This window comes from Glycine max, chromosome 10 (assembly GCF_000004515.6).
Source record: "Glycine max cultivar Williams 82 chromosome 10, Glycine_max_v4.0, whole genome shotgun sequence".
Lineage (NCBI taxonomy): Eukaryota > Viridiplantae > Streptophyta > Magnoliopsida > Fabales > Fabaceae > Glycine > Glycine max.
Window position 1 is genome coordinate 12124879 of NC_038246.2, and position 20561 is coordinate 12145439.

A 20561-nucleotide genomic window follows, 5' to 3' on the forward strand; every position below is an offset into this window, starting at 1 on the left:
GCAGGCACTTTTACATTCTGTTCCATTTGGGAAGATGATTGTTCTTGATCTATTTGCTGATGTAAAACCAATATGGAAAAATTCCTTTCAGTTTTATGGTACTCCTTATATCTGGTAATTAACACTTTGTTAGCTCTTGTTACTAAATTCTATAAAGAAATACAATATTCTAAAGAATTATGCATTCTCAATCTTACTTGCTTCAGGTGCATGCTACATAACTTTGGTGGCAATATTGAAATGTATGGCACTCTGGATTCAATTTCTTCAGGGCCTGTTGATGCTCGTGTCAGTGCAAACTCAACAATGGTACTTTCAATATTTCCTGTATCACAAATACACAGATATCAACAATAGTTTGAGTTTTTATTTGTTAGAACTTAGAAGCCTAAATGGCACAAGCAATGCTGATAAAACCTATCTCTTTCTCGCGCATATTACATGACTCCTTAGAATTTGGGCTTAGGGCCTAACTCAACCCTACAAACCCTGTTTGTAAGGTGAGGACTGCCCAAACTTTATAAGCTCTAAGTCATATCTCTAGTTGACGTGGGACTAAACCACTACTCTTGAGGCTGAGGCTATGTACCATCTTTGAATTTGAGCTTAGGGCCTAACTCAATCCCACAAAATCGGCTTGTAAGGTGCTAATGATGCAGAGAGACAACTAGAAAAGATAAAACTGTTGTTTTATTGATGAATGAATAGCCGGTTACAAGACATACAGAGAACTGTTTATAGAGGTAAAAGGTACAATTGTCATAGTGATAGTTGCATAACTAACTAAACAGAGTGCTAAGCACCTAAGCAACTGCCTGAGTCGGAGAACTGGTCTCTTATACAATACTCACACATGCAGTGAGGACTCACCAAGTTTTATAAGTTGTAGTTAAGCCATATCTCCTAGCGATGTGGGACTAAACCACTACACTTGAGGCTACAAATAAGGCAATCCCTAATGGATTTAGAGAGTAAAGTGATTTCTTATTGAGGAAATTCAACACAACTGAAAACTGATTACAGTTCAGTTTATATAGCAGTTACACAACTGTAACTGCCAACTAACCTGAGTTAGTTAGTGAGATTTGTAACACAGCTGTCCTAACTATCAGACTAACCATTAACTGTCTAACTACTAACTATAATCAGACTTACAGCTTTAGCTAAAAAGAAAACATTACAATGAGTAAGTATACTCCTATACCCTCTGCAAGCTGAGGAGTGGTTGGCAGACTTTTCAACCACTCTGAGCTTGGTCCTGTATGTAGTGAAATTAGAAGAGGTGAGAGCCTTGGTAAAAATATCTGCTCTTTGATCAGCAACTGGAATATGAACCACCTGAAGATGTTTCCCAATAACCTTTTCACAAACAAAGAACAAGTCAAGCTCTACGTGCTTTTGCCCTTGAGTGCAAAACTGGATTATAAGCCAAGGCTACTGTGCTTAAATTGTCACAGAAGATAACAGGTGGAGCATGAGGGACTTTTAGTTCAGCTAGGAGAGACTGAATCTAAGTAACTTCACGTCTTCACCTGTGGCCAAGGCTAGACTTTGATATTCTGCTTCTGTACTGGATCTGGCCACAACTGTCTGCTTTTTTGACCACCAGGAGACCAAATTAGGTTCTGTCATCCGGATCAGATACCTAGTCAGCATCACAGTAAGCATCAACGGAGAAATGGGAAACTGAGAAGTTAGACTTACAGCTTTAGCTAAAAAGAAAATATTACAACGATTAAGTATACTCCTATAATCCCAAAAGAGGTCGCAACTAAGATGGACTAGTGGTGACTGCAAATATGGCGACTATCCAACAATGAATATCTATTCTTCATTTTGTTGTCTTAACATAAAATATCTTCAGATGTTAGCTGGAAAAAAGAAAAGAAAACATTGAGCGATTATGTTTCTTGATTAATGACATTTTGATTTTTAAAATTTTGTTAATTATTTTGCAGGTAGGTGTTGGTATGTGCATGGAAGGAATAGAACAGAACCCTATTGTTTATGAGTTGATGTCTGAAATGGCATTTCGTGATAAGAAAGTTAAAGTTTCGGTATTGTTCGTATGCTCTGTACTTGTACTGTTACAGTTGATTTATTTGAATTAGCTTGAGAAAATCTCTCAGCCTCATGAATTGATATATTGTCAAATTACAAATTAGAATCCCTCAATATTAGGTATTGACAAAGTTATTTATAGAAATACAAATGCTATTGTGGACCACCTTTATAGGTGGTCTACCATGCACCATCTTTAAGAACTATTAGATTCATCTAAACCCCTTTCCCTCCAACGACCACCGTTCACTTCCGGCAGTAGTGACATCTTGGTTTTTTTCCCCTTTTTTCCTCTCCATCTCTACCTCCGGCAGAACCCTCTCCACCCGGTCTGCTAGAAACATTGTCATCGTGGACTCTGCCAACAATCTCCCACTCCCATCCAATTAACACAAAAAATACCCATTGAAGAAAGCATCGTCTCTTCCGATTTCAATCTCCTCCACGGTTGCGTCCAGATTGGAAAAGAAAGCACCCATTGTGTGTATGCTTCAATTTGCAGGCACATGAGGAGGTTCCAGTATCTCATCTGTGACCACACTGGCAACGGAATCGGTCCTCAGATCCAGGCATTTCCAATTCCAGATAAAAAATGGCTGAACAACACTCAGCCTTCTAACCCTCTCACACCACCATTCTCTGATTCACCCTCCACCCTCAACCCACAAAAAAAAAAAAAACATGAATCTTTATTCTTTGGTGCCATCATATCAAACCCATTTCAGATTCCTTAAAGGGGTGTTGATACAGTTTAGATTTGTTTTTGGAGTTATAAGGTTGGCTTGGTGGTTAAAGGAGAATGGAGGGAGGGAAAAGTCATGGGTTCGATTTTCCCCCTAACAAAATACTAACAATTAATAACTAGCATTTGCCGATAAAAAAAGGAAAGTTTAGATTCTTTTTCTTTCAAATTTGAATAATTTTCTAGGAGGTTGGATAGAATAAACTCATATCTGATTCTGATTTGATCCTTAATTTTCTTCTATCTTCAATTTAATTTAACTTATTTTGTAATCAAATTGGCTAGAGAATCTCTCTAACCAATTTTGTCTATTTATACCCTCATTGCAACTTTCTATTAATCAATAAATAAGAAAATCATTCTTTTCTCCTGAACTACACTAAGTTTATGCACATTTGTAAACATACTTGAGATCATGTGTTGAAATTTTCTCTCTATCATTCAAACCTTTATGAGTGGGTTGAACTTTATTTCCGTGCAGGAATGGATCAAGAGTTATTGCCATAGACGATATGGTAAAGTTATTCATCAAGTCGAGTCTGCTTGGGAGATTCTTTATCATACAATTTACAATTGTACCGATGGAATTGCTGTATGTATTTCATGTATTGATTTCTGTTTTACAATTATCTAGTGATATCTTTATTGTATTTCTATCTTAGAGTATTTCAGAGTACCTTACATGGTTTGTTTCCTTATTTAATTACAATAAAGTCTTCTTATTGTGTTAGTAGTCTTGCTCTAGTATTATAATTAACTAGTACTTGACCTAGTATTTTAGTTTAAATAATGTAGTTGAAAATCAGGAAAAAATAATTACATTTAATGTGTAGAAGTTCTTAGCTAGAAATTAGGGATTATTTGATTCATTGTATCCTTAATTACTTCCTATATTTCCAAAGGAGATAGTTCTTGCTCGTTAACTTCTGAGAAATCGAGTGCGAGAGCCTCTTCAGAGAGGAAGACGATGAAGAAGCCACCGGTGGAAGGGAGGAAGGAGGAGAATTCATTGCGGAAGCGGAAGACATGAATGAAATCAGGATCAGAACTGAGCTCTGTATACCAAAACAGAGTTTGAGAAAGAGACAGAGACAGAGAGATTGAGAGTGAGAAGATATTATTATTCAACCCAAGTCTTGAATCATTACATGCTCAGTTAATATAGAGCTTAACTATCATAACAGATCTAACTGAGTAACTAACTGTAGTTAGTTAATACAGTTGCCTACAGCTGTTATGACGGCTGTCAACAGTTGTACTAATGAGAGAAAAATAAGCCCAATAGATATACTCTAATACATATATGATATATTATTGTCTTTTTTTGTTTCACTTATTTTTATTTTAAAAATTTTGTATTTTATTGATCATATATCTTACGATTCATAAAACGATTCGATTCACGATTAGTAAAATAGCTCTTCCGATTCACAATTCGAACCTTGATTCGATAACCATGCTTCATAGTACCATAGTTTTTAGTGTTCTTGACCTTTTGGTGTTGACCCACTCCATTGGAAGCTCGATCCTTCTAATTATGGATACAAAACATGGCATGTCTCGATGTTGGTATCACAAACTTTTTCTGCTAATTATGGATACAAAACATGGCATGTCTCGATGTTAGTATCTCAAACTTTTTCTGCTTCATGTTCTATTGACGAGATATTAGGTCTTGCTTGTGAAGGACATTCTTGGGCAAGCCAATATTACCTTTTGTGCGAGTGTCTGTGTTTTGACTGTCAGTGTGCATGTGTGGGTGGTGGGAGATCTTAGGACCATCATGGTGAAGGAGTTGTATTGTAGTTCCTTTTGTTGACATCAGTGTCTGGTATGGAAATTCTGATTGGGACAATTTTCCAATTATGTCAGGACCATAATCATGATTTCATTGTAATGTTTCCTGACTGGAATCCATCCACAAATTCTGTAACTGGCACATCCAACAACCAGAAGATATACCTGTTGCCACCTGGAAATAGAAGGTACTTATTTCAGGAAACACTATCTGATATGCCACAGGCACATTTGTGGTACCCCTCTGACGATGTAATTAAGGCATTACAACTATTCCTAGCTGGTGGGAAGAATCTTGCTGGAAGTCTCACATATAGGTAATCTATGAATTTACTGTGCTAAATTTAATTCTATGTTAATCACTTGTTAATTATTAACATGAACCATAATCCATGTTAAATTGTTCTTTGTAATAATTCACTTGTAAACATCCATCTTCCATATTTGATTGAGGTAGACCAGTTTCTCTGCATGGCATGATACCAGATCGATCCTTTTTAATTACTTTTGTCAATGGCAAGTCACTCCAGGCCATCTGTGGATAGTAGTAATCAGGACAATAATTTAAGAGAAATAGTTGGTAAAGCACTACTTCAGGCATCAAAGGTAAACCAACCTTCAAAAGTAGCATTGGTATATATATGTTGTGTGATGAGAATGGCATATCAATCTGAATGTAATGAAAATTTCTCAATATTAGTCCAACGAATAAATATTTTATAATAATATGGTCTTGTCTTGAGGTATATATATATGTGATGCTACCCAAAGGAACCAAACTTGTGCATTTCAATTGATTTATTTAGAAAATAGAAGTCCATATATAGTTAAGCAGGTCAATCACTTCTGATGTATGGAATGGTTATAAGTTTGGTGCTGTTGTATATTCACCAAAGGAAAGAATAAAGTGGAACTAGTTCTGGTCTCAAGATCAATTTGTTGAATTCCTAGTGTGCTCCAGTATGCTCCAGACTGGGAAGAAGTCAAACTTTGCTTTGCACGAAGCTATACACATGCACACCCAATGAACATGTGAAATAGAAAGAGCAAATGATTGGGTCAACAAAATGGATTAATAAATTGAAAAGCTGAATATCATTAGTGCTGTCATCTTTCTGACAGGTATGACCTGGTTGACTTGACACGGCAAGTATTATCAAAATTGGCAAACCAGGTATACCACAAGGCAGTTACTTCTTATCAGAAGAAGAATATTGAAGCTTTGCAATTTCACAGCAATAAGTTTCTTCAACTGATAAAAGATATTGATGTACTGCTTGCTTCGGATGATAACTTTCTTCTTGGAACTTGGCTTGAGAGTGCTAAGAAACTGGCAGTGAATCCAAGTGAGATAAAGCAGGTAAGGGACAGGTATTTACCTTACAAATAATCCTTCTCAGTTACATACTTACACCTGTTTTCAAGAAGTCATTTAGATTTACTAAAAAGAATGATTTAAATTTGCATGTTCCACTCACTACTGCTAGAATTAAAAACGCTGATAAAAAAAACTGTTTTAGAATTAAAAATATAGCATATTCCATTTGGCAGCTTGAGGAGTGTTAGAATTAGCACGTTTCATATTGGCTCATTGCTGATTGTATGTAATTATAGCTGTTTGTATTTCATTATGCTGTACATATTATATATGTTAGATTTATACGTTATCTTGTTTCTATTAGTTGATAGAAATCAGTGATTGTATTTCCTAATTGTGAAATATGCGTATTTAATATGATTGATTGTATATCTGAAATTAGGGATTTCACTTGCTATTAATCATTATTAGGTTTCCCTAATTTATGTATCAATTCAAATTATAAATAAAGGCATTGTGTGTGGTGAAGAACACACAACACAATAAATTCCTTTCTTACACTAACAATCAGTAATTGATTATGTAATTAATTACTGATTCTATTTCTCTATTATAAATAAGTTCATATGTGTGGTCTCAAGACACACAATTACACATATTGTAATATGGTATCAGATTAGGGTTCGATCCCTCTTTTTCTGTTTTCCTTTTTTTTTCTCCCGTGTAGTTTTCCTTCGCGGTGAACAGTACTGCACTGTGCCACTGCCCTTGTTTGGCAGCCTTCCTGACACCCTTTTGTCGGCAATGTTGTTAATGGCGGATGGCGGTTCATGGCGGAAAGTCAAAAATCCGCCATAAAAATATAGTGGATGGCGTAGCGGAAAATGGCGGATGTCATGGCGGAAAAAAAAAAAGAAAAACATATATATAAACTCATTGAAATTGAAAAAAAAAAGGATTGCATTCAAATAAACTAAAAAAGTTTCATGAGTTCATACAATAATCAAGTACCAACACCAAATAAACTCATCAAAGAGTTCAAAATAAGAAAATGATAAAAATTTGCAGAGAGAGATGAGAGAGGAGAGAGGAGAGAGAGACAGTGGGTGAGTGAGTGTTAGGAAAAGATGGAAGAGGAGAGAGAAGGGTCCTCGTCTGAGCACTGATCGGAACAGGAACGAAGACTATCAACGCTACCAGCGAGTTAATTGGCGAGAACGCAATGACATAACATCCTTTTACTTCACTAGATTCCCTGAAGAGACTACGGAAAAAGACTTATGGCGGCACTTCAAGCAGGTGGGAGATGTGAGGGAGATTTTCATAACTCCAAAACGAAACAAAATGGGAAAGAGATACGGCTTCGTTAGGTTTAAAGGGGTGCAAAATGTTCATCAGGTGGAGAAGAAGCTTGACAGCATGGTGTTTGGAGGGTTAAAAATGTTCGTAAACACTCCCAAGTTTGGGAGATTAAAACATGAAATCTCACAAATAGAGGGGAAAGGAAGAACAGGGGGTAAGTATCATCTGGAGGGGTCTAGAGTCTTAGACTCGACAATGAAACCAGAAAAAAAGGCTCACTCTCAGCAAGGGTCGTACGCGGAGGTTGTGAGGAGACACACTTCAAGAACAGCACAAAGGGGAACTCTGTATAAAGGGGAGGTTAATTGCCATAGCTCGAGGTCATCAGTGAACCTCGAGATACAGGGGATTGGGCAGCAATGGCTTAAAGGAGCCTGGATAGGGAGACTAAAAAATATGGCAATGTTTGATAGGGTAGAGGAGTACCTGTGGTGGGATATTGGAGAGAACATATACCCGAAGTACATCGGAGATGACATGGTGCTTCTCCAAGGTCTCTCAGAACAAAAAGCTAAGCGAATATTAGAGGAAGACAAAGAAGGGTGGGGAGACGTTTTCAATTCCTTAGAGCCATGGAATTCACAACTTCGAGTTGGCTCTAGACTGACGTGGGTTCATTGCTGGGGAATACCACTGATTGCGTGGGATATGAAGTACATTAAACAAATAGTGGCCTCTATAGGTGAAATGGTGGACGCTGACGATGATGTAGAAGAACTCAAGAAGTTGGACATGGAAAGGATCCTAATCAGGACACCATGGAAGCCTCTCATACAGCACACCGTGAATGTCTACATACAAGGAGAGCCATACGAGGTGCACATAGTGGAGGAAAGCGGGAAGTCGTGCGCCAACTGTCAACGCAGACAATGGAGTGACCATAGTTCATCGGAAGAGATACAGTCGGACGAAGGTGAAGATGGAACAACATGGGGAGACATCCCGTCATCGTGCTGGACTCGCATGCAACACCAAGACAAAGAGGAGTTTCACGGGGAGTTGACAGGAGAAGCTACGATGTTGGGGCCAAAGGAGACAGCGAGGAGATCGCCGGAAGGAAACACACCTCGCGACGGCAACTCAAGCAAGGTCGGGCCGTTACCCAAACAAGGAAGTGCGAAAGGGGAGGAGAGCGCGAAGGAGACGAACCCACATGTCGGAGAGACGCAGGTGATGGCGGCAATCCCAGTCGTGGACGGTCTGTCCGACGGTACTAGGGAAACGTTGCAGACGACGGAGGAGCAGGAGAAGTCGTCGTGGTCGGAAAACCTGGACCAGAGTCAGAATTTCGGCGCCGAGAGGGTCGAACCGGTACGGCTAACTCCAGGTTGGCATGCTGGATCAGAATCGAGGGACAAAGCTAGTGACCAACAGGTTATAGCGCAATTTGTCATAGTGCAGACAGAGGACGTATTGGTGCAGATGCATGGTAGGGAGGCACAGGGGACAGAACAGCTAGCTTGGATACATGAGGAAAGTCTTCGGCAAAAGGAAACCCATGCTCCAGGGGAAAGTGAGGAGAATAATCACAAAAGAGGAAACAGGGGGCCAGATATGAACGTTGAAGAGAGGATGAGGGATTTTAAATATGCAGAACCACGTGACCAGCACATGGGACGGGAAGTGGATGGGCCTTTTAATATTCACACCCCGTATAAGCTATGTCACCCCCAATTAACATACACAAACAGTCCCAGTCAAGCCCAATGCAGTTCTTGGAAGGTCTACTCCCGAAAAGGAAGGGGCAAAAAGAATCAAGCCCAAACGCGTGAAGCTAGTAGCCCGCGGGAAGTCATAGCTTATGAAATAGGGGCATCTCCACCACACCACCAAAATACGTCTGCAAACCCAGCAGAGAGACAGATAAGTGATTCCCTGCAGCAACATAAGGCACAACCACAACTGATACATGACGGGGATCTCCAACAAAGACAAGATGGGGATTCCTAAGCAGCAACTAATTATCAAGAGGCAGAAATTATTTGGAGTATGGTTACAGATCTAGGACTGAATACAAGCAACTCTCAAAAAAACGGTGTTCAGCAGCTGGTGGAATTGGAGAGCAGAGATGTTGAAGAGGTTGAAAGGTTGGGAAGCAGGAGGCAGAATCAATGAACATTATATCATATAATGTGAGAGGTTTGGGGAGGGGGATAAAGTGGCCCACAATCCGTAGGATGGTCAGGGAGAATCATATAGACATGTTATGCTTACAGGAGACAAAAAAGGAGAGTGTTGACAAGTGCATGTGCACTGCTTTGTGGGGGGATCCAGATATCAGTTGGGAAACACAACCATCGGTCAATTCGGCTGGTGGCATTCTATGTATATGGAATGAGAATAGCTTCAAGGTAGAAAGCAGAAATTTAGGAGCTGGATTTATAATGTTGACAGGCAAATGGAGGCAGGAATCACAGTTAGTACATATAGTTAATATATACTCACCATGTAATCTTCAAGATAAAAGGGCGTTGTGGGAAAACATTAAACAGCTGAAAAGTCAAAATCCTGAAGGCTACTGGTGTATATTGGGGGACTTTAATAATATAAGAACAGCTGCAGAGAGAGTGGGATGAAGTCAGAGGGGGCTGGACGAGGGAAATATCCGGGAATTCAATGATTGGATAGCGGAGTTGGAAGTACAAGAAGCACCTTGGGTGGGGAAGCGTTTTACTTGGTTTAGACCAAATGGTAGAGCGAAGAGCAAGCTGGATAGGTTTTTCATTTCTCCAGAATGGTTATCCAAGTGGTCTGCCTCATCACAATACACACTCAAGCGGAACTTTTCAGATCATTGCCCTGTCTTGCTCAAATCTCAGAATATTGATTGGGGTCCTAAGCCTTTTCGCATACTAGATTGCTGGCTTAAAGATCAGTCCTTCAAGAAGCTGGTTAAGCAAACCTGGTCCCATAATAATCAAAGAGGGTGGGGTGGGTATGTGCTAAAGCAGAAAATTAAAGCTCTCAAAGCCAGAATCAAGGAGTGGAACAAGACACACTTTGGAGACACTTTCAGTAAATACAAGAAAATAGAAGAAGATCTAAATAAGCTGGAAGAGGAGTCAACTGATAGGGCGCTAAGCCAGCAAGAGGTGGAAGTTAGAAGACAGTTGCAGCAGCAGTTATGGGAGGCAGCCCAGGCACATGAATCATTGTTGAGACAAAAGGCACAATCAAAGTGGATTAAACAGGGTGATTGCAATACCAGATTTTTTCACTTGATGATAAATGCTAGGAGGAGAAACAATTGTTTGAATGGGGTGTTGATTGATGGTGTGTGGAGAGATGAGCCTTCAATAGTCAAAGAGGAGGTGCGGTCTTTTTTCAGGCAGCGTTTTCAAGAAGCTGATCAGGCAAGACCAAAACTTGATGGTATTCAGTTGCAGTCCATTGATTTCCAGCAAAACCAAATGCTGGTGGAGCGTTTTAATGAGGAGGAGGTCAGGAGGGCGGTGTGGAGCTGCGGTAGTGATAAAAGTCCGGGACCGGATGGACTCAATTTTAAATTCATCAAGCTTTTTTGGGATATCATCAAACCTGATTTCCTAAGATTCCTAGATGAATTTCATGTAAATGGAGTGGTGCCTAGGGGACTTAATGCATCTTTCATAGCTTTAATCCCAAAGGTACTAGATCCTCAAGTGTTGAACGAGTACAGGCCTATCTCACTGATAGGATGTGCTTACAAGATTTTGGCAAAGATTTTGGCAAATAGATTGAAGAAAGTTATGCATTCCATCATAAGCGAGCGTTAATCAGCGTTCATAGAAGGCAGACACATGCTTCATAGTGTGCTAATAGCAAATGAAGTAGTGGAAGAAGCCAAAAGAGGTCGAAAGCCATGTGTTATCTTCAAAGTTGATTATGAGAAGGCGTATGACTCGGTGTCGTGGGATTTCCTGAAGTACATGTTGTCTAGAATGGGTTTTTGTGATAAGTGGATTCATTGGATTGATGGCTGTCTAAAATCAGCATCGATATCAGTCCTTGTTAACGGCAGCCCTTCATCTGAGTTTACGCCTCAAAGAGGACTTAGGCAGGGAGATCCTTTATCACCTTTGTTATTTAACATCGTTGCCGAAGGTCTTAATGGCCTTATGACCAATGCTTTGGAGAAAAGGCTATTCAAGGGATTTTTATCAGGCTCAAATAAGGTGGAAATTAGCCTCCTTCAGTATGCAGATGATACCATATTCTTCGGGGAGGCCACTATGGACAATGTTAGAGTTATTAAAGCTATTTTGAGGGCTTTCGAGCTTGCATCGGGATTAAAGATTAATTTTGCAAAAAGTAGTTGCGGGGCGTTCGAAGTGTCAGAGGAATGGATTTGCGAGGCAGCCAATTACTTGCATTGTAGTTTGATGGTATTTCCTTTCACATATCTTGGTATCCCTATTGGGGCCAATCCGAGAAGATGCCAAACGTGGGACCCTATCATCACTAAATGCGAGAGAAAACTAGAGAGATGGAAACAAAGACATCTGTCTTTTGGGGGGAGAGTGACCCTTATAAATTCCGTGCTAACGTCCTTGCCTATTTTCTTTTTCTCTTTTTTCAGGGCACCCAAAAAGGTGGTGGACAAGCTAGTGAGACTTCAAAGAAACTTTTTATGGGGTGGTACAACCGAGCAAAATAAAATTGCTTGGATCAAGTGGGAAGTGGTGTGCTTGCCAAAGGAGGAAGGAGGTTTAGGGGTTAAAGACATCACATCTTTTAACGTGGCACTTATGGGCAAATGGAAGTGGGAGTTATTTCAAAGCCCGGGGGAATTGTGGGTAAGGTTACTTAATTCAAAGTATGGAGGATGGAGAGGATTAAATGAGGACCCGAGAGTTGCTAGAGAATCTATATGGTGGAGGGATTCGAAGAAATTGTGTCAACACACACAGCAGGGGCAGCTTTTGAACAATTCAATAAGATGGCAGGTTGGGTGTGGAAACCAAGCAAAATTCTGGGAGGATTCATGGATAGGAGGTGAGACTAATTTATTAGAGAAGTACCCCCGGCTATACACCATATCGGAACAGCAAAACCAATTAATACAGAACTTGGGAAATCACAAAGATGATGGCTGGGAGTGGGAATTTAAATGGCGAAGATCATTTTTTGACAATGAGATGGACATGGCAGTCGCATTTATCCAAGAGCTGGAGGGAATCAGAATCAGACCATTAATTGGTGATCAGTGGGTGTGGGAATTTGACCCAACTGGTCAGTACTCAGCTAAGAGCGCCTACAAGGTGATTAGACAGCATGCTAATTCGGAGGTTCAGGGGGAAGAGTATAAGGAATTGTGGAAGCTTAAGGTTCCATCTAAAGTGGCTGTATTTGCTTGGAGACTACTCATGGATAGGCTACCAACTAGAGAAAACCTGAGGAAGAAACAAATTGAATTGCAGGACTTCACATGTCCCTTTTGTGGAAGTGTGGAAGAGAGCGCGTCACATCTGTTTTTTCACTGCAGGAAAATAATTCCACTTTGGTGGGAATCATTGTCTTGGGTGAGATTGGTGAATGTCTTCCCTATACACCCAAGAAATCATTTTATTCAGCATGTGTCGTATATTATGGAAGGAATGGCTGCATCTAGATGGAAAGGATGGTGGATAGCACTGACTTGGACAATTTGGAAGCATAGAAATGATATAGTTTTTTCCAATAGTAGTTTCAATGCAAACAGAGTGATGGAGGATGCACTGTTTTTGGTTTGGACGCGGATGAAAAACTTAGAGAAGGATTTCACCACTCACTACAATCAGTGGTCTTCAAATCTGACTCAAGGTTTTTTATGTAGTAAGCATTAGGAGTGCAGGGCAATCACTAGTATTAGGACCTGTTTTGTACCCCATCATGGGGTGGTATGATAAGTGGGCTGATCACAGAAATGTAACACTTGTAATCTTTTTCATGTACCTTTTCAGTACCCCTGGTACTCACTTAATATAAATATATATTATTTTGGCTGATCAAAAAAAAGAAAATGATAAAAACATAATGCAAAGTGCAAAGTGAAGGTTGAGGCTCTAATCATCTTCTCCAATCCCAACATAATCATCTTTGTTGTTATCATATGGTAATGGAGCATCTCCCTCTCCCTCTTCCCCATCAGACTCCTCAAAATTGACCATGATTTCTTCTTCTTCAGATTCAACATCAATATTCTCCTCAACATCTAGATCCTCATTATTTTCTTGGACTGCTTTTTGCTTCCTTGATGAAGATCCAACAACCATTGCCTGTTTTTTAGAAGTTTGGGCAGCAGCAACACTTGTTTTTTGCTTTTTCCGCCTAGTATACATCCTACACTCTCCAACCCCCGAAGCCTGATACACAGTTGCCCAATTTAGAGCATCATCATCTTCAAATACCAAATCATTTCCAGCATCATTATCATCATCTTGATCCATCTCTCCCACGAGCCATTCATTGCATACATCAATATTATTAAGAGAAATTGGATCAATTTCATCTCTTGCATTATATCTTTGCTTCAATTGTTGGTTGTATTTGACAAACACCAAATCATGCAACCTCTTGTGCTCAAGCCTATTTCTTTTTTTGGAATGAATCTACAACATAACAAATAAATGTTGATTTTAATCTCAAATATACTCCAAATAAAACTTGATCATCAAAATTAAATAAAATTAAAAAGTATAGTTAGAGTTTTGTCACAATTACTTGCTCAAACACACTCCAATTTCTTTCACATCCTGAAGCACTGCAAGTCAAACTCAAAATCTTAATAGCTAGCTTCTGCAAATTTGGAGTTTGTGACCCAAACATTCGCCACCAATATGCTGCAATACCAATTACCAACCAAGAGCATAACTTAGAATTCTGAATTATAACACTAATACATAAAAAAAATAGTATGATAAAAGTTTCTTACTAGGAGAATGGGTTTTCCTTTGAGCCATTGCAAAGTCGGAACCAAAGTGGTCAGCACCAATCTTGTAAAGATGCAACTCGGTTAGAATTTTCTGTTGCACATCAAATTGTGGAATCAACTTCTTAATGCACTCAAACAAACCATTGGTGGCCTCAAAATCAAACTCCAAGTCAGTGTTGTCATAAAAGAACTCTGGATTTAAGAAGTGGGCAGTTGCATGCAATGGCCTATGAAGCTGACAATTCCATCTTTTATCAATGATTGCAAACACATCTTTGTACTTGCTTTCATTGTTGTTGAAAGACTTGATAATTGTTTCTTTTGCCTTGTCCATTGCTTCATAAATATAGCCCATGGCTGGTTTCCTTTCACCATCCACAAGATGAAGCACTTTCACAAGTGGAGCCATGACTTTAAGAGTGTAAACAACACTATTCCAAAAAGAAGGCATGAACACTACCTTTGCAGCTTCTTTTCCCTTAGGCTCCTTAGATAGCTTTTTCAAGGTCCATTCATTAGAAGTAAACATTTTTCTAATATTGGCTTTCTCTTTGTGAAGCCTTTCCAAGGTTAGATAAGAAGTGGCAAATCTAGTAATAACATGTCTCACCAATTCCCTCTTGTTTGTAAAATTTCTCAACAAACTTAAGGTACTAGAATGGGCATAGATAAACCCAACTAGATTAATTGCCCTTCTAATTGTCTTCCTTATCAAGGGAAGCTTCCCAATATCTTCAAGCATCAAATCAATACAATGAGCTGCACAAGGAGTCCAATAAATATGTTTCCTTTTCTCCTCCAACAACTTACTCGCTAAAACATAGTTGCTCCCATTATCGGTTACAACTTGAACAACATTCTCTTCTCCAACTTCCTCCACAATGGCATCAAGCAACTCAAAAAGCTTTTCACCTGTCTTTACAAAATCAGAGCCATCAACAGACTTCAAAAACATGGTACCAGCTTGAGAGTTAATCAAAAAATTAATGATGCATCTTTGTTTCCGATCAGTCCATGCATCGGACATAATAGTACAACCATACTTGACCCATTGCTCCCTATGGCCTTTCATCAAATTTTCAGTATATTCAACTTCCTTCTTCAAGAGTGGAACTCTGATGTCATGATAGCTAGGAATGGGCAAATGTGGCCCATATTGACCAATGGCTGCAACCATGTTCTCAAAGCTTTTCAATTTAATGAGGTTGAATGACAAACTTGCTTGGTACCAAAAGCGAGCAATATGTTAATGCACCTTTCAATACTTCATTCTTATCCATTGACTCTCTTATGTTCATTTGCCTCAGCATCTCCATTTTTCTCCGATTGATTGCATTTTCTGGATTCTTACAAAATTTGTCCATTGGTCCTTTTTTAGTCCCACACTTTGTCTTTGCACTTGCAGCAGCATTACAAGAGTCCGCAAACTCATCTTCTTCACTTCCATCACATCCAATCGGTTCACCAAATTCAAAATCTCTTATATTTGCCATATTACCACTGCCAGAAGTACTGTAAGTGGTTCCACTTTTTTTTGTAGCCATATATTCCTTCAACTCTTCGACTACATTTGGGGGAGTTTTCTTGCAAGCTGCAACGTTGCCCGACTTCCCAATCAGGTGTTGTTTGGCTCGGGTTATTCCTCCCTTAGTGATTTTTCCACAGAAATTACAAACAATGGTGTTTGTATCTCCTTCCACTAGTGAATGGCAATATTTCCAGCCCGGGTCTGCCTTATTTTTCCTCGTTGCATTTGCAGTAGCAGCATCGGATGATGGTTCAGCCATTTAAAAGAGGATTGAACAGAAAAAAAAAATTGTGGTGTCAAATAGGAAAAAAAAAGGGACTGTTAACAGTAAAAAGGGGTGTCAAATAGCAAAAGGAAAAAAAAAAGCTGTAGATAGAAAAATGGGGTGTCAAACAGCAAAAAGCCCAAAACAAAATTAAAAAAAAAAGATCAGGTCTGACCCGCGTCTTCTTCGTCTTCTTCCTTCGCGCGTCTTCTTCGTCTTGTTCGTGCGTTGTCGGAGCTCGTCGCCGCCGTTCGTGCGTTGTCGGGGCTCGTCGCGATGCGTGCACGTGCGAACTGCGGGTAAGGGGTGGTGTCGCGGCGGCGGCTGGGTGTGGCGGGGTGCGGGAGTTACGCAGGCAGTGGAGGTTCTGAAGGTAAGCTTTTGGAGGGACGCAGGCAGGCTGTTCTGAAGGCAAGCTTTTGGAGTCTTTTAGTTTAATGAATAACCGGGTAGGGTTGGGTCGGGTCGGCCTAACTCCTACCGCGAACAAAAACCAAACAAATTTTCGCCATTTCCGCCACCCCGCCATGACCGCCATGGCGCCGCCATCCCAAACCCGCAATGCCACCGCTATTCGGTGGCATTTTTTCGAAAATCCGCCACGGAAAACCGCCATGGCGCCGCCATTTAACAACACTGTTTGTCGGTGACTACCTACGACCACCGTCGCCTATCTTCGGTGACCCTGATACTATAAATGCGCTGACGTCCATGACGCGCGACATCTTCTTGGCTATGTACTTCACGCATGCGCAACAGAACGACAAGTGGAGTAGTGTTAGGAAGTCCCACATTATTTGCCTCAGTTCTTGGGGTGCTGCTTATATATCTGTTGGGCAACTTCACTTAGTGTCAATTGGTTTTAAGTTAAAATCTAACAAGTAGTTTCCGACGCCAGCCCCCCTGTTTGGCTCCTATTTGGCGCTTGTTTGGCTCGTTTAGCTCCTGTTTGAACCCAGTTGCCTCCTATTTGGCTCTTTTTGTTTCTTGTTTGGTCTCATTTGGCCTCGTTTTGGGTTTGAATTTTACTACATGTTTCTTATGGGGTGATGCACTTTTTACTGAATTTTACTTGATTAATCGCATGCCCTTGTTCGTCCTCAACAATCACCCCATACTCTATTTTGTACCCGCAACAGAACCTCTACTCTGTTCCTCTTCGTGTCTTTGGTTGTACTTGTTTTGTCCATGATCTTTCCCCAGGTAAAGATAAACTCATTGCTAAGTCTCTTAAGTGTGTTTTTCTCGGTCACTCTCATCTATAGAAAGGATATCATTGCTACTATCCACAACTTCAACGGTATCTTGTTTCTGTTGATGTCATTTTCTTGGAGTCTACTCCATTCTTTTTTGAGACCGTTGTCAGTCTTGCACCGTTGACTGATCAACCTGTTGTTCTTGCTCTGGTCGTTGTCACTGATCCACCACTATTAATTGTTTATTGGTGAAGGCCGCTACATCCACCGGTGATTCCACATACTGATCCCCCAGCATCATCTCCTGCTCCAACCGGCCCTCCAACGATTCCTCCTGCACCTGAATTTACCATTGCCCTAAGCAAAGGTATTTGGGACACTCCCAATTCTAACCCTTTATATGCTTGTACTCTTAATTGTCATCGATTATGTCTTTCCTATTTCTCTTTTATCTCATCTTTGGATTTTGTGTCTATTCCTAAGTCTATAGGTGAAGCTATGGCTGATCTGCGTTGGCGGCAGGCGATGTTGGATGAAATGGCTGCTTTACAGACTAGTGGCACATGGGAGTTGGTTCCTTTGCCTCTAGAAAAGACTATTTTTGGTTGTCACTGGGTTATATAGTGAAGGTTGCCCCAGATGGTATTGATCGGTTCAAAGCCCATTTGGTGACTAAGGGCTATACTCAAATCTTTGGCCTTGACTATGGGAATACCTTTTCCCCTGTAGCCAAGATTACTTATGTTCGTATGTTTCTTGCTATGGCTGTTATTCGTCATTAGCCGCCTATGAAGCACGGGGACGCCTGCTAGGTGGCATTCCTCATTTTTGGTACTGCACAGGGACGGGACGGGTACGGTTAGGGGACGTAATTGACTTATTGGGTACGGCTGACCAAGACGGGGGAGAACGACTTTAATTTGTGGGGACCTATTGGGGACGGTGGTGACCTACACGTGCGTCCCCGTAGTCCAAAATTTTAAAAAAAGGAAAAACATAAAAAAGAGGAAAGAAGACTAAAGAAGAATCGGTTGTCCAAGCAACTTGAAAGCCAAAGATTGAAGGAAAGGAGTCTTGGCACGAAAGTTAGCCCACCAATTCCTAGGATCCAAAGAGTATCTCTTTGTAAGAGAAGTTGGATTTTCAAATGGACCCGTCATAAGTGAGAATTGAGCATACTCATCATAGACTTTATCAAAATCATCATTATTTGGAAATAGTCTCCGAAAGCACTTCATTTTTTCACGAGAGATTTCCTCATCTCTATGAGGAGCAACTCTAGAGTGATCCTCATAAAGTCATCCATCACTATAATACCTTCATTAAGTATAAAACAAAAATAAACATTACACATTTATCAAAAGGAATTATTTTTATTAACATAGAAAGCTAACTTTAAAGAATATATACCTTGGATTCAGTGTTTGTATGATAACAGTAAACACTTCTATAATATGGAAAATAGATTAGGCTTCCTAACTACAGGTTTTGTTGATGGATCCTTGTCCATGGATTTTGGTATAGTCCCCTCATGTTTTTTGTTATTTTCTCTTTAATCAATATATCTGTGGCTTGCTGAGGGTTGTTTAGAGGTGGATGTCAACATTGTTGGGATGCATCCTATTTTCCATGACTACAGCTTGCCATTTTCTATAAACAATGAGATGCTTCATATTTTACTCTCATTGCTCACTATATCTCTGAGAATTGCTATTACTTTTTTAGATTTATTAAATTTAACTCTTAAATGTGCCTCAAAATATAATAAAAGTGAATTGTTATTATCAATAACTATGCATTATTACTTGTAAAATGCTATCGAACAAAGGAAGTTTAGCAACACTTTTGTGGGGGAAAGTGGATCTCCTCCCTTATTCTATACAGCAGAATTCTTTTTATTATTTAAAAAACCTATGCACCCATATTAGTGATATTTTTTTTTGTGTGTGAGAAGGGTATCCTTAATGCCTACTGTTTTCATTCGATAGCAAGTTTCATTTCTCTCTCTCTTTTATTGACTGTACATGAATTAACTAATTCTCATCTTGCTTACCAGTTAGATGACAGTCAATTAAGCAATTGAGATGGTTTAATGCATTTATCTTTTCTCCACAGTATGAATGGAATGCTAGGACGCAAGTGACAATGTGGTTTGATACCAATGAAACTACTCAGAGCAAGCTCCATGATTATGGTAAAACTTCACTTTAAAACTTTGCTATGCTATTCCATTCTTAATTCATGTTTGACGTTTTCTGTTTTGTCTGGTTCCTGATTAGCTAACAAGTTTTGGAGTGGGCTTCTGGAAAGCTACTATCTCCCTCGAGCTTCAACCTATTTTAGTCATTTGACAGAAAGCTTGAGACAAAATGACAAGTTCAAGCTGATTGAGTGGAGAAAACAATGGATTTCACAGTCAAACAAATGGCAGGAAGGTAATGAGCTCTACCCAGTAAAGGCCAAAGGAGATGCTCTGACCATCTCTCAAGCTCTCTATGAAAAGTATTTTCAAAATAAGTTGATAAACCATTAAACTGGAGAATATGAGTGCACAGAACTATTTACATTGTTCCATATTCTTCATACAAAAGTAATATTGAGCCCCCTACCATATTGGGCTGGTTGTGTTGTGTTCTTGTGATACTTGCAATTATTTTCCCAATGCTTGACAGTAGTTGACATTATCTCAGCAATTGAGCTTTCAGATAAATGTGCGTTTCGAATGAATTGTTAGCTAATTATTTTACATGCGTTTATTAAAGATTTAAATATATTTTTGGTACCTAGAATATACTCAATTTTTTCAGATCACTACCCAAGTTATTTATTTATTTTGGTACTTGACATTTCTAAACTTTTACATTTAACACCTGTTATTAGTCTTTCATTAAGTGATGATGTGACCTATCACGCTATCTTTGCCACATCTTGTTGCAATAGTGAGTTGTTGTCTTATGATTTTCCACATAATTATACTTTTTTATTTTTAAAACTTTAAGAAAAAAATCTCCATTAAACACTTCTCGATCTCCCTCTCACTTCGAGCACTGGGACCTCTGTCTTCAGTTGCATTGCAAACACCTCCGTGACAGTTGCCTTATTCCTCGCATCACACTCCCACCCGTTGTCGTCAGCCTCGTCAATGATCTCCTCTCCTTTGCGAAATGAAGAACAACAGATATGATAACTCCACATTTTCTTTCCTCCTAACTTTTTATTTTTCAGGAAAATTATATCCTTATTTTTTGTGCTTGTTAATGGATAAATGATCAGAAGTAAAATTCACAAGTTTCTTAAAGTTATGAGTAAAATATGCTAAATTAATTTGTTGGGTAAAATTCACCAAAAGTTAAAAAGTTGGAGATAAAAAAAATGCAATTAAGTCTAATAAAAATGTCTT

At 39.5% G+C, this 20561-nt stretch overlaps 1 protein-coding gene across 2 annotated transcripts in view; it reads left to right on the forward strand.

Moving 5' to 3' along the window:
* The window catches only part of LOC100805725 (alpha-N-acetylglucosaminidase), a 41595-nt gene extending 21741 nt beyond the window's left edge, over nucleotides 1-19854 (forward strand). Inside the window, exons 12-19 of one of the 2 annotated variants that reach the window (XR_416302.4) lie at nucleotides 5-114; nucleotides 207-309; nucleotides 1959-2057; nucleotides 3285-3395; nucleotides 4676-4917; nucleotides 5723-5971; nucleotides 19277-19355; nucleotides 19441-19575. Coding sequence is in view for 1 of the 2 variants with exons in the window: in XM_003535794.5 (XP_003535842.1) it covers nucleotides 5-114; nucleotides 207-309; nucleotides 1959-2057; nucleotides 3285-3395; nucleotides 4676-4917; nucleotides 5723-5960; nucleotides 19277-19355; nucleotides 19441-19694 (1236 nt within the window). In the remaining variant the exon portion in view is untranslated. Of the gene's footprint in view, nucleotides 1-4; nucleotides 115-206; nucleotides 310-1958; nucleotides 2058-3284; nucleotides 3396-4675; nucleotides 4918-5722; nucleotides 5972-19276; nucleotides 19356-19440 lie in introns of both variants that reach the window. The other variant, XM_003535794.5, reaches the window with a different exon arrangement.
* Nucleotides 19855-20561: the final 707 nt, after the last annotated feature.